Source organism: Anolis sagrei, chromosome 3, assembly GCF_037176765.1.
Source record: "Anolis sagrei isolate rAnoSag1 chromosome 3, rAnoSag1.mat, whole genome shotgun sequence".
NCBI classification, from domain to species: domain Eukaryota; kingdom Metazoa; phylum Chordata; class Lepidosauria; order Squamata; family Dactyloidae; genus Anolis; species Anolis sagrei.
This window is the reverse complement of record NC_090023.1, coordinates 149031262-149045429: the sequence shown is the minus strand read 5'-3', so window position 1 is coordinate 149045429 and position 14168 is coordinate 149031262. Positions and strand designations below refer to the sequence as shown.

The following is a 14168-nucleotide window of genomic DNA, read 5'->3' as shown; positions in this document are numbered from 1 at the left end:
TCAGAATGCTCTTTGACTGTAGATGAACTGTAAATCCCAGCAACTACAACTCCCAAATGTCAAGATTCTATTTCCCCCCAAACTCCACCAGTGTTCACATTTGGCCATATTGAGTGTTGGGTTGTTAGGTGTCTGGTGTCCAAATTTGGCGGCAATTCGTCCAGTGGTTTTTGACTTCTGTTAATCCCACAAATAAACATTACATTTTAATTTATATAGATAGGTTTCATTTGATGTAAAGTCTGATCCTTTTCAGGCTCTAATATTCAAGATTGGCACTTGAAACAAACATCTGTTCATATCTATCTGTTGGACTAGGTTGGCTTCCCACCCCAAAAAGACCAATGTATGCACTGAATACTATGAAATGATTAAAAGAGGAGAAATGTGCCTATTTCACTTTTTGTTTTGCATGGCTTGCTGCTGTGTCAGTAAAGTACCCTGTCATTGCCCCCCCCCCCCAATTCATTAGTTATGTGTGCCTGAAAGAAGGAGAAGTGATGCATTTCAAAATTCCCAGCTGCTTTTCACTGTCAAATGTCAAAACGTAACTGGAGTTCAGCCAGGCGCTGCAATGAGAGAGTGTTAGCAGATGATCACATGACAGTTCAAGTGATCCATTTCTGAAGACGATCACCACCTTTTGCCAATGAACGCCCTCAAGCCTGCTGCACCCTCCCTAAAAGAACTGGAACATGCGATGGACAGCTGCAGGTTGGAATCCAATGAGATAGACGAAGTGTGGCCCAATATTTATATAGGCGGCATGTAAGTGTTTCTGGAGAGAAGTCCTAGCTTAAGTGTGGGAGAAACATTTTTGCCCTATTAAGCTCTTTTACAATGCAGCAGTGTTTTGTTCAAACTAAAAAGATATGCTTCCAATGAAAAAGAAATGTACACATCAAGAAACAAATGTTTTTCCTGTTTTCATGAGTGCTTGGTACTTGGGGAACAATTTTAAAAACAAAATGCACTTTATGAACATTTATATATTTGTGGCTGAAGCTGAACAAGGCAGGAAACTATGAGATTGTAATATTATCAAACCAAACTGTCCCATGGCCATATATTATATATTTTCTCAATTTCTTTTCACTTTTGATCCCACAAAAGTTAAATTCCAAGTATTGATTTACTCAAATATTAACTAATACAAGATAAGCAATGAACAAAAGTATAACAAAACAAATGTTAAATGGAGTAGATCACAATGGGCAAAAAATGAGTAAATACAAAACATGAGTGAAAAGTAGATGGTTGGCAGCAGAAAATATGCAAAGCATGAATAAGAAGAACGTAAACCACAGAAACATAAGAAAGAATGGGATAGTAGGCAATAATAGGAATTCTAGGTAATTTCTTGCTTTGACATGTCTTCCTCAGTAAAAGCCAGGTCCTGGTTCAATATTAAAACAAATTTTAAAAAATTGAAAATAAAAATAAAGAATCACACAATGTATTGTCGAAGGCTTTCATGGCCGGAATCACTGGTTTGTTGTATGTTTTTCCGGGCTATATGGCCATGTTCTAGAGGCATTTTCTCCTGACGTTTCGCCTGCATCTATGGCAAGCATCCTCAGAGGTAGTGAGGTACCTCTGAGGATGCTTGCCATAGATGCAGGCGAAACGTCAGGAGAAAATGCCTCTAGAACATGGCCATATAGCCCGGAAAAACATACAACAACCCAAAGAATCATACATCTAAAAGTCATTTGCTAAGTGCAAGAAAAAAATCTCATCTGCTACCTTAGAGATATTACTTGTGGACAATAATTTCCAGAATCACGTGGATACAGATTTATAGTCCTGTTTCTCTAAATCTGCTGGAAGTTGGGTAGCAGATGGATGGGATGTTTTCACCCAAAATTAAATATCATACTCTTGTCCCTTAATTTTTGTCAAAACATGAAGCTTGCCATGTCCTTCCCTTTTATAGAATTGTAGATTCTCCATCAAGAAATCTAGATGATGATGATGATGATGATGATGATAGTAATAGTTATTATTTAATTTATATCCCACTTTTTTCCCCCATTGAGGGTTCAAAGCAGCTAACAAGGTATAAAACATACAGGTACATTAGGAAAAAAGGAAATAGATATAGTCAATAATAACAATTAAACACAATAAGACAATTAAACCATAATAAAACACATTTCAGATTAAAATACAACCAGCACTTTAGGTATAGTTAAAAACTAAATAAATATATGTGTATGTTCCTTCTACCCACCACAAACCACGAGGGTCTTCTATGGAATAGACTAAGATTTGGAATTCATAAATAGGCTGTCTGCAGGAGGCTGAGCCCACTACAGTCCTACCCCAACCTTTCTAAAAAATATTCAGAGGAAAATTATTGCATTGGACCCAGTGATATATTCTACTGAGTCAATGTTCTTCACCATTGCAATCCCATCATAGGAGAAGCTAACTATTGAAATAATTAATTAAATGTAGATACCATGTAAATACATATGGTATTTATATGTGCTTCCTGCCACAGGATTGCTTTCTGCCTTGAGTCAGACACCAGATGGTCATTATTTACAACAGAATGTGCATTAGGGTAAAGAGATTATGAACTAGTAGGTGATCTAGCAGTCAAAGATCATGATCCAGACAAGCCTGACTAGAGTCAGATGATGGTTTAGGTATCTCTTCATCCACCCCAATGCATACTTGCTGTCCACTACTCCACAAAACAGCTCATGGCTGAGAGAAGAGAGATGTAAATATTGATTCTCTGGTCTTGAGATCACAGTAAGAACTTGAGTCAGCTCTCAGGCACCGTGCTAGTAGTTTCCTTTGAATCCTTGTGTTCAACAATCTCTCATCTACAAACCCTTCTGACAGAATAAGCCTGTTTTTCTTTACAGCATCACAAGATCCTCAGTTATATTTGATGCAAAAGACTAGAAAAGCCCTTCTTTCAGGAATAAATCATGTCCATATTCACAGCTCAATGCAGATTTGCCTACCTAAATTGTTAATTTCCCTACAGCACAAAACTGCAGTTTCTCTATACTGTATATGCATACCCAAGAACTAAATCTTGTTGTAACATACCAATTGTGCAACATCATCCCATGTTTGTTTGAATAGTTAGAACTATTACAGGACTGAACAATATTCACTGTACCTTCAAGTGGGGTGAGATTGAGGCAGCTCGGCAGTAGACCAAATGCTTTGGTATTTGGTACTAACTTGGTTTCCCTTCTTAAAGAACAGTCAGCAGAAAAGGGCATCCCTGAAGCACTGCTTCCAACCAAAGCAGACAACACTGGGCTAGATTATCATTTGTAAAAGCAGGTCCCATACAAGCAGTCCTTGGGTTACAAACAAGATAGGTTCTGTAGGTCTGTTCCTAAGTTGAATTTTATGTAAGTTGGAACAGGTACATTTTTAAGAGTAGTCCCAGCCATTTTTATGGAGGTTTTTTATATTTGGATAGTATAAGGAAGGATTAACAGTTAACTTTAGCTGCCTGTGTCCCTATTCGGAAGATTTCACTTGACTTTCTGTTCCTGTGACAATTGGATTTTGAAAGTTTGGAGCTGTCGTGAAAGAAAGATTGCTGATAAGCTTCAGTGGAGACACAATTTTCCTATAACTCTTCCAGGAGGGAATTTCTCTTCCCGGAGGTAGATTTCCTCTCACTTCCTGCTGTCCCACCCCCTTTTGTAACTAGGAGTTGGATGTAAGTCAGATGTTTGTAACTCAGAGATTGTCTGTACCATCCAACAGTCCTGATTTGGCAAGAACAGTCCAACTTGTACTCCATTAACTGGGCAGGTGGAGAAGAGAGGAAGGCTCAGACAAAAACAAACTGCTGCAAGCTCTTCCGGTTTTTGTGTTCTTTATCAACAACATTTCCCATCTTGATCACATTATGAACTTCCTTTGCTACACCTGTCACAGTTTTCATCTGTGAAATGCTGGGAGGTACAAGGTTCACAAACTCAAAGGTTTCTTCATCTATACATCTTTTATCACAAGTTCCACATCCAATGGACTTTGGCTGACAATGTAAGATTTCCCCTTCCACACACTCATCTTCACCTGTCCACACTTCCCTATTTCTCACAATCAATATGATTCAAAAGAGATTCCTTGCAACAATCTTTTCTGAGGTAACTATCTACCCAACATTACTCAATACTGAGGAGCAGACATTTTGGAAGCCAGAGGACAATATTTCCCCCCACAGTCTAACACCAAATGGGCTACAAAGAAAAGCTATAAAAGCATCACTGCTTTGAGTTGCATTAAGAGAGAAAAACAGCATAAAAGTAATAATAATAATAATAATAATAATAATAATAATAAGTAGCAGCAGCAGCAGCAGTAGTGAGACCAGCCAATAGTTGCAAGTTTTAGGCCTTTTAGACTTGGTTTATGATGCATCTCAACGATAGGCCTCAAGAAGCAGACGTCTAAACAAGTGAGGAAAGAGATATGAGACATCTAGATCTATAGTATTAGAAAGATTTTCCTCACGCACAGGTTCAGATTTGGCTCATCAGTGGTAAACATCAGAACTTGTATGAACATACCACTGCACCATTGCAGAATTATAACTTCGATAATATATTTCCCCAAAATTGTTCTGGATATTTGCTGGGGGAAAAATATGCTCCCCTCCTTGCTGAAATTAAGCAACAAATTTAAAATGTAGTTGTATAAATGTCGTTTTTCTTTATTCAAGAAAAACAGAAAATCTGATGTGTACTAATGTAAAGGCAGCTCCCGAGTTGCAAATATCCGACTTACAACCTCTTCACACTGACCACTGGAATTGTCATGCATCATGACAAGTCTGACAACCACTGTCAGAGGGCATGGGGAACCTGGCTTACCCGCAGGGTGATCCCATGGGGAAGGCATCAACAGTCCTGCTCCCCACCACCCCAATTGCTCCAAGGTAACATCAGAAGCCTCCAGAGTTGCCGCAGCAGTGGCATGCTCCACTTCACCACTCCTTTAAGCATGGAGCCCTGCCAGAGTAGTAGTATGATATGTAATGGGAGCCAGCAGGCTCCATGCTTAAAGTGATAGGGAAGTGGAGAATGTCGCCAATTCTTCCTCCATCTCATTAGGTCATTACAAAATTGTTAAGAACAGCATTGAGACAACAGGAAGTGAGAAAAATCTACCCCTTAGAAAGGAAATCCCCTCTGGGAAAAGTTATCATGGGGAAAAAGTGTCTCCACTGAAGCTTTATCACCAATCCTTGTTTCCACAACAAGTCAAATTTTTCAAAATCTAATTACTATAGAGATAGAAAGTGAGCTGAAATATTCTGAACAGGGGCACAGACAGCAGGTTGAGGACTGCCTGAATAAATTGAGAACACATCCTGGGGCCAAAATTATAGTTTTTGATATCACCTGTGAATAATCTGGGAATCATTCTATGGACATGGAAAAGTATCAGTGTTGCCTAGGGGTCCATCACCTTTGGCCACTGTTTCCATTTTTCCATCCAGGCATTTTAAAAAGCCAGAAGGGGCACCAATGTGGAGAGAGTACAGAAGGTTGAGGCTTCTTTTCGATTCTCTTAGAATGAACTAAGCTCTAGCTTTTTGCTACTCAGTTAAAGGGATGGTTCCATTTTTTTAAAGAGTTAGTATGCAGTACTTACATTCACCCACGTTTTGGGAGTTAACATTTTTGATTTAAAAAGTTATACATGAGTACATAGGATAAAATTTAAACACATTTTTACATAAAACCCAATTTTCAAAAAGAAGAATTGTGGCTTTGTGTGTGCATGTGTGTGTGTGTGAGGCAGAGAGAGGGAGGGAGGGAGAGAGAGAGAATACGGTCACAGCCTTTCATATCCAAATGAAATTATGATTACAGCTGAAGACCTAGATTATTTACAAGCCTGTGATCAGAATCTGAAAGCCGGACATCAGTGCCAAGCAAAGCTAAGCAGTGAGTCAGGGCAGGACATGAACAATATCCCACGCTAATGAAACCACATGATGATATTTATGCCATCAGAATGTGCTTCTCTATATTGGGACTTAACCAAAAGCTTATCCAGATAATCAGTTTAATGTGTCCTCTTTCACCCAGAAGTCTTGCAAATCCTGATTCAAAAGACAACAGTGCAATAATGAAAATATTTAGTATCAGTCGCTGACTTGTGAGAAGTTGAACTGCAGACTCGGGGTGCCTCCTAATGCTTTAGTCAAAAAGCATGGTGCCCCTATCTTGTCTCATCTTTCTTACCATATAAAGAAGAAATAATGGGAAAACATATGGGGATCGCGCATAAAATGTGATAGCACCTTAAAGTCTGTGTTTGTGGCAGGCAGTTTGAAAAAAGAAGACATAGGGTCAGTTAAGCTTTTAAAATCTAATCCAATTGCATTTGCATTGAATGGAGGACACTTTGGAGAAAAGAAGCAGCATGGATTTTTGAACCCCCTTTTCATCCACTGCACCTTCGTCTTGCTTCTCCTTTATTCCTAATTCATAATTTTGTCTCTGTAGCTCTGCCATTCTTTAGTTTATTGATTCTCACATGAATCCACAAAAGTCATCATCATCATCATGCAGAGGTAAAAGGTTACAAATTCAGACAAGGGGTCTTTATATGATATCCTGTCATTCCAAACGGCACTTACTTTTTGTTAGCTTAAAATATTTTAACCTCAGCATTAAATAAACTCTAAAAGTTTCCTATAACTGTTTGAATTTATTAAGGCACCTGATGTGGAACTAATAATTATGAAAAAAATACATGCATGATTTCTTAAATGATTTCATTACTTTAAATGTGGTCAGAGCAGACTCTATATCTAGGTCTCACTGTACTGAAAAGCTCCTTTAATTGTTTTTTGGGGCAAAGCTATACTTTTTGGAGAAAAATACTTAGGCAGTTTTGGAGCAACAGAAGATAGGTAGCATGTGTTGACTTTTTGGAAGAATTTAGTGCATTAATGTTTTTTGCTATACCATTTGGACATGGTGTATTTCAGACTTCTATTCACCTTTTCTTGTATTTGGATATAGAATTTCATGATGTGGATGATACATGTGATGTTGGAGCCATTATAGTTGGATCCCCAAATATATATTCTTTTGTAAAATACAAGCATGTCCATTATGTCTGGCCCACTTTTCATATATGACTTTTAATCTCCATGCTAGGAAGACAATATACAAAACAGTCCCAAATTCAAGATGGAAATAATATTCTAAAATATTAATAAATGTCCGAACATGCTTTCACTAGTGTTGAGAAGCTCTGACTTAAAGAATTCTGAACTGATGGAAAGCTTCATTGTTCATGATTTATTTTGCACAGAACCCACAAAACATGGTGGTTTTGCACAGAATACAATTGCTTTATAGAAACAGCATTTTGTCTACAGAAAATGCCATCTCCTCTGCAGAAAATGCTGGAGTGGGTGCATAAAAATGCCCCTTGCAATTTTAGCACTGTATAAGTCTCAAAGAACGAAAAGTTCACTGTTTTTGAAAGCTTTTTCACATCAAGAAGAAAATTACTTGCTGCTTCTTTAAAGAAGAATATTAACACAAATTACATCCTAAATATGTATTTTGCTGTGTCTAATTTTCTGTTGTTTTGTATATTATCTTGTTGTAATTTTATTGGACTTGGCCTCATGTTAGCCGCCTCGAGTCCCCATTGGGGAGATGGAGGCGGGGTATAAATAAAGATGATGATGATGATGATGATGATTATCATCCTAATCTGAATTCAAGGAGGTTAGTGCCATGACTGTTAACCTGGAGTTAGTTCAATGAAGGTAGAACTTTGCGATAAGTGTGGTCCCAGAATCATACAGTTGGGGGAGACCACAAGAGCCATCCAGTCCAACCCACTGCCATGCAGGAATACATAATCAAAGAATTCCTGACAGGTGTCCATCCAACTGCTGTTTAAAAACCCCCAGAAAATGAGACTCCACCGCTCTGTAAGGGAACATATTCTACTACTGAACAGCTCTTACCGTCAGGAAGTTCTTTCTAATGTTTACATAGAATCTCTTTTCCTTCAATTTGAATCCATTGTTCTGAGTCTTAGTCTCCAGAGCAGCAGAAAACAAATGTGCTCTCTCTTCCTTACGACATCCTTTCAAATATTTAAACATGGCTATCATGCCCTCTTTCAACTTTTTCTTCTGCAGGCTTAACACAGCTACTAGCCGCTTCTCATAGGACTTGGCTTCCAGACCTTTGACCGTTTTGGTCACCCTTCTTTGGACACGTTCTAGCTTGTCAGTATCCATTTTATATATTTATGTATAAAACAAAATTTAGAAATGATCCTCAATTGCCCGTATTCTCTTCACACAAGAAAAGGCATCACTGTAGCAGAGGTACTCAATTTCCGACGACCTGGAGAATTGGAGTTATTGTGTTACAAATAGTATTAGGTTGCAGATGGGAATCAGTTGCACTGTAATCTTTCAGTGGCCTCTTAATATCTGTTTCCCTGTAGTGTGATAGCACACAACAAAGAAGAACTGAAGAAATATGGCATCACTCACATTCTGAATGCGGCACATAATGCCTGGGGAAGCAAAGGAAACCAAGCCTTCTATGGCAAAGAATTCTTTTACTATGGAATAGCAGCTGAAGACGCCACAGATTTTGACCTGAGCATATATTTCTATCCTGCCTCTGAATACATTCATAAAGCACTAAGTTCTCCGAAAGGTGAGTGCCTCTTCTGAAACATAAAGCATTGTGGTGCACAGGTTCATTCATAAGCCTTAGGGCTATTGTTTTTTGGACCCTTGACGTCATTTCTGACTTCCAACTTCCATTATGGTGTTTTCTTGGCTCAGAAGGGAGTGCCTTTGTCTTCCTCTGAGGCTCAGAGAGTATGCCATGCCCAAGGTCACACAGTGGGTTTCTATTTTTCTATTACCATGTTCCAACATTCAAACCAACACTGTTTCAATCTGGGTTGTTGTAGGTTTTTCCGGACTATATGGCCATGTTCTAGAGGCATTTTCTCCTGACGTTTCGCCTGCATCTATGGCAAGCATCCTCAGAGGTAGTGAGGTCACTACCTCTGAGGATGCTTGCCATAGATGCAGGCGAAACATCAGGAAAAAATGCCTCTAGAACATGGCCATATAGCCCAGAAAAACCTACAACAACCCAGTGATTCCGGCCATGAAAGCCTTCGACAATACACTGTTTCAATCAATTACTTCTTCATAATAATCTACCTCCAAAGATTTATTGTAGGAAATCTGTCCAATGATAGCATAGTTTATGGATACTATGCTATGCTTGAGAGAGAGCCAGACCCAGAAGAAAACTGACTGGAAGAGAAAGGAAGTAATCCCTAAGACTATCAACCTACATTGCAAACAAAGGCAGAGCATGTAGCAAAGTCAGGAAACATCTAAGGGTTCATCTACACCAGTGGTTCCCAACCTGTGGTCCGTGACTACCAGTGGTCCACAAGAACTAAAATATGGTCACAATCCTTTTGATACTAATGTTGAAGAGTGGTCCCTGGTCAAAGTAGTTCAAGTGGTCCTTGATAAAAAAAAAGTTGGGAACCACTGATCTACACTGTAGAATCAATGCAGTTTGACACCATTGTAACTGCCATGACTCAATACTATGGAATCCTGGAGTTGTAGTTTAGTGGGGCACCAGCATTCTTAGGCACTAAAAGCTAAATATTTTGTAAAACTACAATTCCCATTATTCCATAGCATTGAGCCATGGCAGTTAAAGTGGTGTAAACTGCATTAATTCTACAGTGTAGATGCATTTTTGGTCATCCTAAGTATTTGGTTCCATTACCACGTCTCCCTTAGGAGTTCTTGGTTCTTTGGGCAAAGCTTTGTTGCATTATTCTCCAAATCCAACACTATACTTCTCTCCCCGCCCCCACTCCCATTTATTCAAATTCTTAGGAATCATAAAGTAAAAGGAAAAAATATCTCAAAGCAGTGAATGTGTTGTTGTCATTATTATTCTTATTCATTTTTCCACCCAGGAAAGATTCTAGTTCACTGCATTCTAGGTAAAAGCAGATCAGCAACCCTGGTTCTGGCATATCTCATGATCCATCACAATTTCTCCCTTGCTGATGCTGTTGAAAAGATTCTGCTGAGTCGAGCTATTTCCCCAAACAGAGGGTTCCTGAAACAACTGCAAGACCTGGACCTGGAACTGAGGCACAGGATAAGTTTGTGTCAACTTCAGTAACGTCAAATCATCTAATTGATAATTTTGTCTTACCGCAGTCATGGCACCACTATTAATTAAACTTAACCGGGCATGTTTGTATGTTTCCTTGATGTGGAATTAAGGCTCCATCTCACTGCCATATAGTCCAGTTTCTGAATCCAGATTATCTACTTTGAACTGGATTATATGGCAGTGTAGATGGGGCCTTAGTTCAGAGACTGGATTATATGGCAGTGTGGCTCTTGTCTGAGTAGTTTCTTTTTGAAACAGTTCAGTGTAAGACCTGGAAATCTAAATTGTAAAACGTGATAATATACACATTTACTGGATTTCTTTTAGGGTGATTAAATGTGTAGTTTTTAAAGACTAAAATGTTTTGTAGTACTTCAAATATATTTCAGTAATCCTTACAACACTTATGTATGATAGATCTATAAATGAGAATAACATTTAGAATTACTCTGTGAAAACATGACAAAATTAAGGATACATCCAAACGGAGAGGTCTACGGTAGTGTGCAATTACTCTGTCCTTCTCCCTTTAATATATGTTTGTCAAAAGAACAAAGATTGAAGAAATGGTGGGAAGACATCATAAGATTACAAATGAAACAAAACAGACAGAATGCCTAATGTGATTGAAGGAAATGTTATACAACAGGGATGAGATATATGTCCTTCCAAGTGTTCTTGAACATCAACTTCCAGCCAATAGTAGGAAAAGCTAGGGATTGTGCTCCATCAACTTTTATTGTGACCGACACACCTGAAAACAAGGGTGCATCTACTTGGGCAATAAAATTCCAGCCCAGCTTTTTTACCATCCCAAACTGGCAGGGCTATTCTGGCTTTTCAGGGAATCCAAGGAGTATTTTCTGACTTTGCCAAATGCAGGCACATCCCCATTAAGGGGCCATGTCCTGTGTTGACAGTGAGATAGCTCTGTGCATCCTATAAATGCTATGGAACTGATTCTCACAAAATTCAGGTTAAAAGACTCATATAGCTATGTCCTAAGTTCAAGAGCATTTACATATAGGTGAGATCTAACCTTTGTTGACATTCTTGTTGAGATTGTCAGGTAGGTGATATTTGATGATGTAATTGCTAGGAAACCTTTGAACCTCATTGAGATCAACCCAAGCCAACTGGAAGATCTAGTTTTTAGGTCAAATGGTTGTAACCTGCACGTCAGTAAACCTGGAAATGCCTCTCTCTGATCAAATACTAGAGAAGGAACATATTGGAAAGGTGGAGGAACGGAACTACAGTTAGCCACTATTCTTGATCGGAGTTTACCTAAGGATATGAAGAATGATCATTACATCACTGAGGACTTCATCAGAAAGGCCAGATGAAGCGTCCCGCTTCACCTGTAAAGTAAAGGTAAAGGTTGTCCCCTGAGATTAAGTCCAGTCATGTCTGACTCTGAGGGTTGGTGCTCATCTCCATTTTTAAGCCAAAGAGCCGGTGTTGTCCATAGACATCTCCAAGGTCATATGGCCAGCATGACTGCATGGAGCGCCGTTACCTTCCCGCCAGAGCAGTACTTATTGATCTACTCACATTTGCATGTTTTTGAACAGCTAGTTTGGCAGAAGCTGGGGCTGACAGCGGAAGCTCACGCTGCTCCCCGGATTAGAACCTGCAATCTTTCGGTCAACAAGCTCAGCAGCTCAGCGTTTTGACCCACTGCGCCACCGGGGGCTCCGCTTCACCTGGCATTGCGGCAAAAAGTGAAGGGTCAGTGGTGCGAATCTGTTGCCCCACACGCAGCATCCTCTCAATGATGTTTTCCCCATCAGATGTGGGAAGTATCACCATTCTACAGAGGACCTGTGCTATCTCCATTGGATCCAGGGCAACACAGGAAGCCTCCCGTGTTGTGGGCGAAGCCTCGAGCAATGCTTCCACCCAGCTGCAGCACCTTCCTGTATTTGAACTATATCCATTATAGTCTCTGCAGGCAGGGTGCAAACATTATTTCATTTTTTTTTTACATTATTTCCTCAAATCAATGAACACCAGTATCTCTCATGGAGGAAAATGGTATAATTCTGAAATTACTGATACATATTTTACATTTGTACAATTTCCATTTTTGCTCAATAATGCACAGAAAAGTCACACACATTTACTGTTTCATACATTTTTGGTCATCAATACAGGAATGATCACGTAAATCTTATTTCTTTAAATATTATTTTAATGGACTTAGATGGATACAAACATTAGGCCCATTAACTTTACATCTTTATTTGCGAGAATTTTTTCCTTCATTGCAATCTTATGAATTAGCCCCAACATTGATTCACTTGAAAGTTCAATAGAGAAGGATGAGAAAGTGTGACTTGCCCAAGTTCATCCAGTAGGTTTACATGGCAGAGCAGGGATTCAAATTTTTGGAGTCTTAATCTACAGCCTAGCCGGTGTAATTTAGTTGACTCAATTTCAAGGTAGTTGTCCTCAAGTCCAATTCTGTAATTCCTGTCATTTATTATTATTATTATTATTATTATTATTATTATTATTATTATTATTTCTATTACTATTGACAGAATTCCTTGCTTGCTTTATCAATTAATCTAGAATGCTCTGTTTAATTATTTAAGGTTATTTAGAAATATACTATCATACTTTGTCAAACTATCTAAACCATCATCATTATGAATAGACTAGCAGTCCCCTGCCACGCATTGCTGTGGCCCAGTCTGGTGATCTGGAAAATAAAGTAATGAGAAAGTGTTGGTTTCTAATATATGTAATTTCTTTCTTCTTGTGGGTAAACAGTATTTCTTGCTGTTTCTTTGCCAGTGTTGATGTGGAGATTGTCTGGTTTGCCTACTCTGGAACATGCAACATATCATTGTTCTTCTTCAGGGGTCCCTTTCAAATCTATGATACTGCAGCTGTCATATACATATATGTGTGTGTGTGAATGGCTGGATGGCCCTTTGTCAGGAGGACTTTGATTATGTTTTCTTGCCCTGTTGAAGGGAGTTGGACTGGATGGCCTTAAGGCAGCATTTCTCAACCTGGGAAGTCAAGACCCTGGGGCGGGGGGGGGGGGCTCACCAGGGGGGAGTCAGAAGGGTCACCAAAGACCACCAGAAAACACAGTATTTTCTGTTGGTCATGGGGATTCTGTGTGGGATGTTTGGCCCAATTCCATCGTTGGTGAGTTTGGAATGCTCTTTGAGTGCGGGTGAACTATAAATCCCTATAACTACAACTCCCAAATGTCAAGGTCTAGTTCCCCCAGATGCCATCTGTTTTTATATTTGGGCATATTGATTATTCATGCCAAGTTTGGTCCAGATCCATCATTGTTTGAGTCCACAGTGTTCTCTGGATGGAGGTGAACTACAATTCCAAAATTCAAGGTCAATGCCCACCAAACCCTTTCAGTATTTTCTGTTGGTCATGGGAGTTCTGTGTGCCAAGTTTGGTTCAATTCCATTGTTGGTGGAGTTTAGAATGTTCTTTGATTGTAGGTGAACTATAAATCCCAGCAACTGCAACTCCCAAATGACAAAATCATAATTTTTGAGTGATGGTCACTCCTTGTGTAGTGAGACGTTTTGTTGCCAAATGTGGTGTAATTTCGTTCATTGGTTCTTTTGTTTTTAAGGTACTCATTATGCACAGAGCATTTATATATATATAGATTATTAATTATACTGAATCCATTATTAAAGTGAAAAATATAGTCCATTCATTATAGATAAGGAAAATGAATCTGAAAGGAGGGAAAATCACATAACAAAAAGTCAATTGGGGAGAGGGGGGAGGGAGAGAGGGAGAGAATGTACTACCCGAACACAGATGAGTCATTGTGGGATATCTCCTACGCACTAATATTGCCAACTTTGGAGTAAATTAAAGGGTTGTCCTATAATGCTTTAGCTTCTCTTGTACCAACAAACATGCCATGGCATCTTTTTATGGGACTTCTTGCGTTTGTATGTT

The 14168-nt window shown here is 39.0% G+C and overlaps 1 protein-coding gene across 1 annotated transcript; it reads left to right on the top strand.

The window, feature by feature from the left end:
* The first annotated feature begins 583 nt into the window (after positions 1-583).
* LOC132769942 (dual specificity protein phosphatase 13A-like) lies at positions 584-10571 on the top strand. Its single transcript, XM_060766857.2, has 3 exons — positions 584-768; positions 8482-8699; positions 10006-10571. Exons 1-3 carry the CDS (start codon positions 650-652, stop codon positions 10215-10217), a joined length of 549 nt encoding a protein of 182 aa, XP_060622840.2. The 5' UTR covers positions 584-649; the 3' UTR covers positions 10218-10571.
* Positions 10572-14168: the final 3597 nt, after the last annotated feature.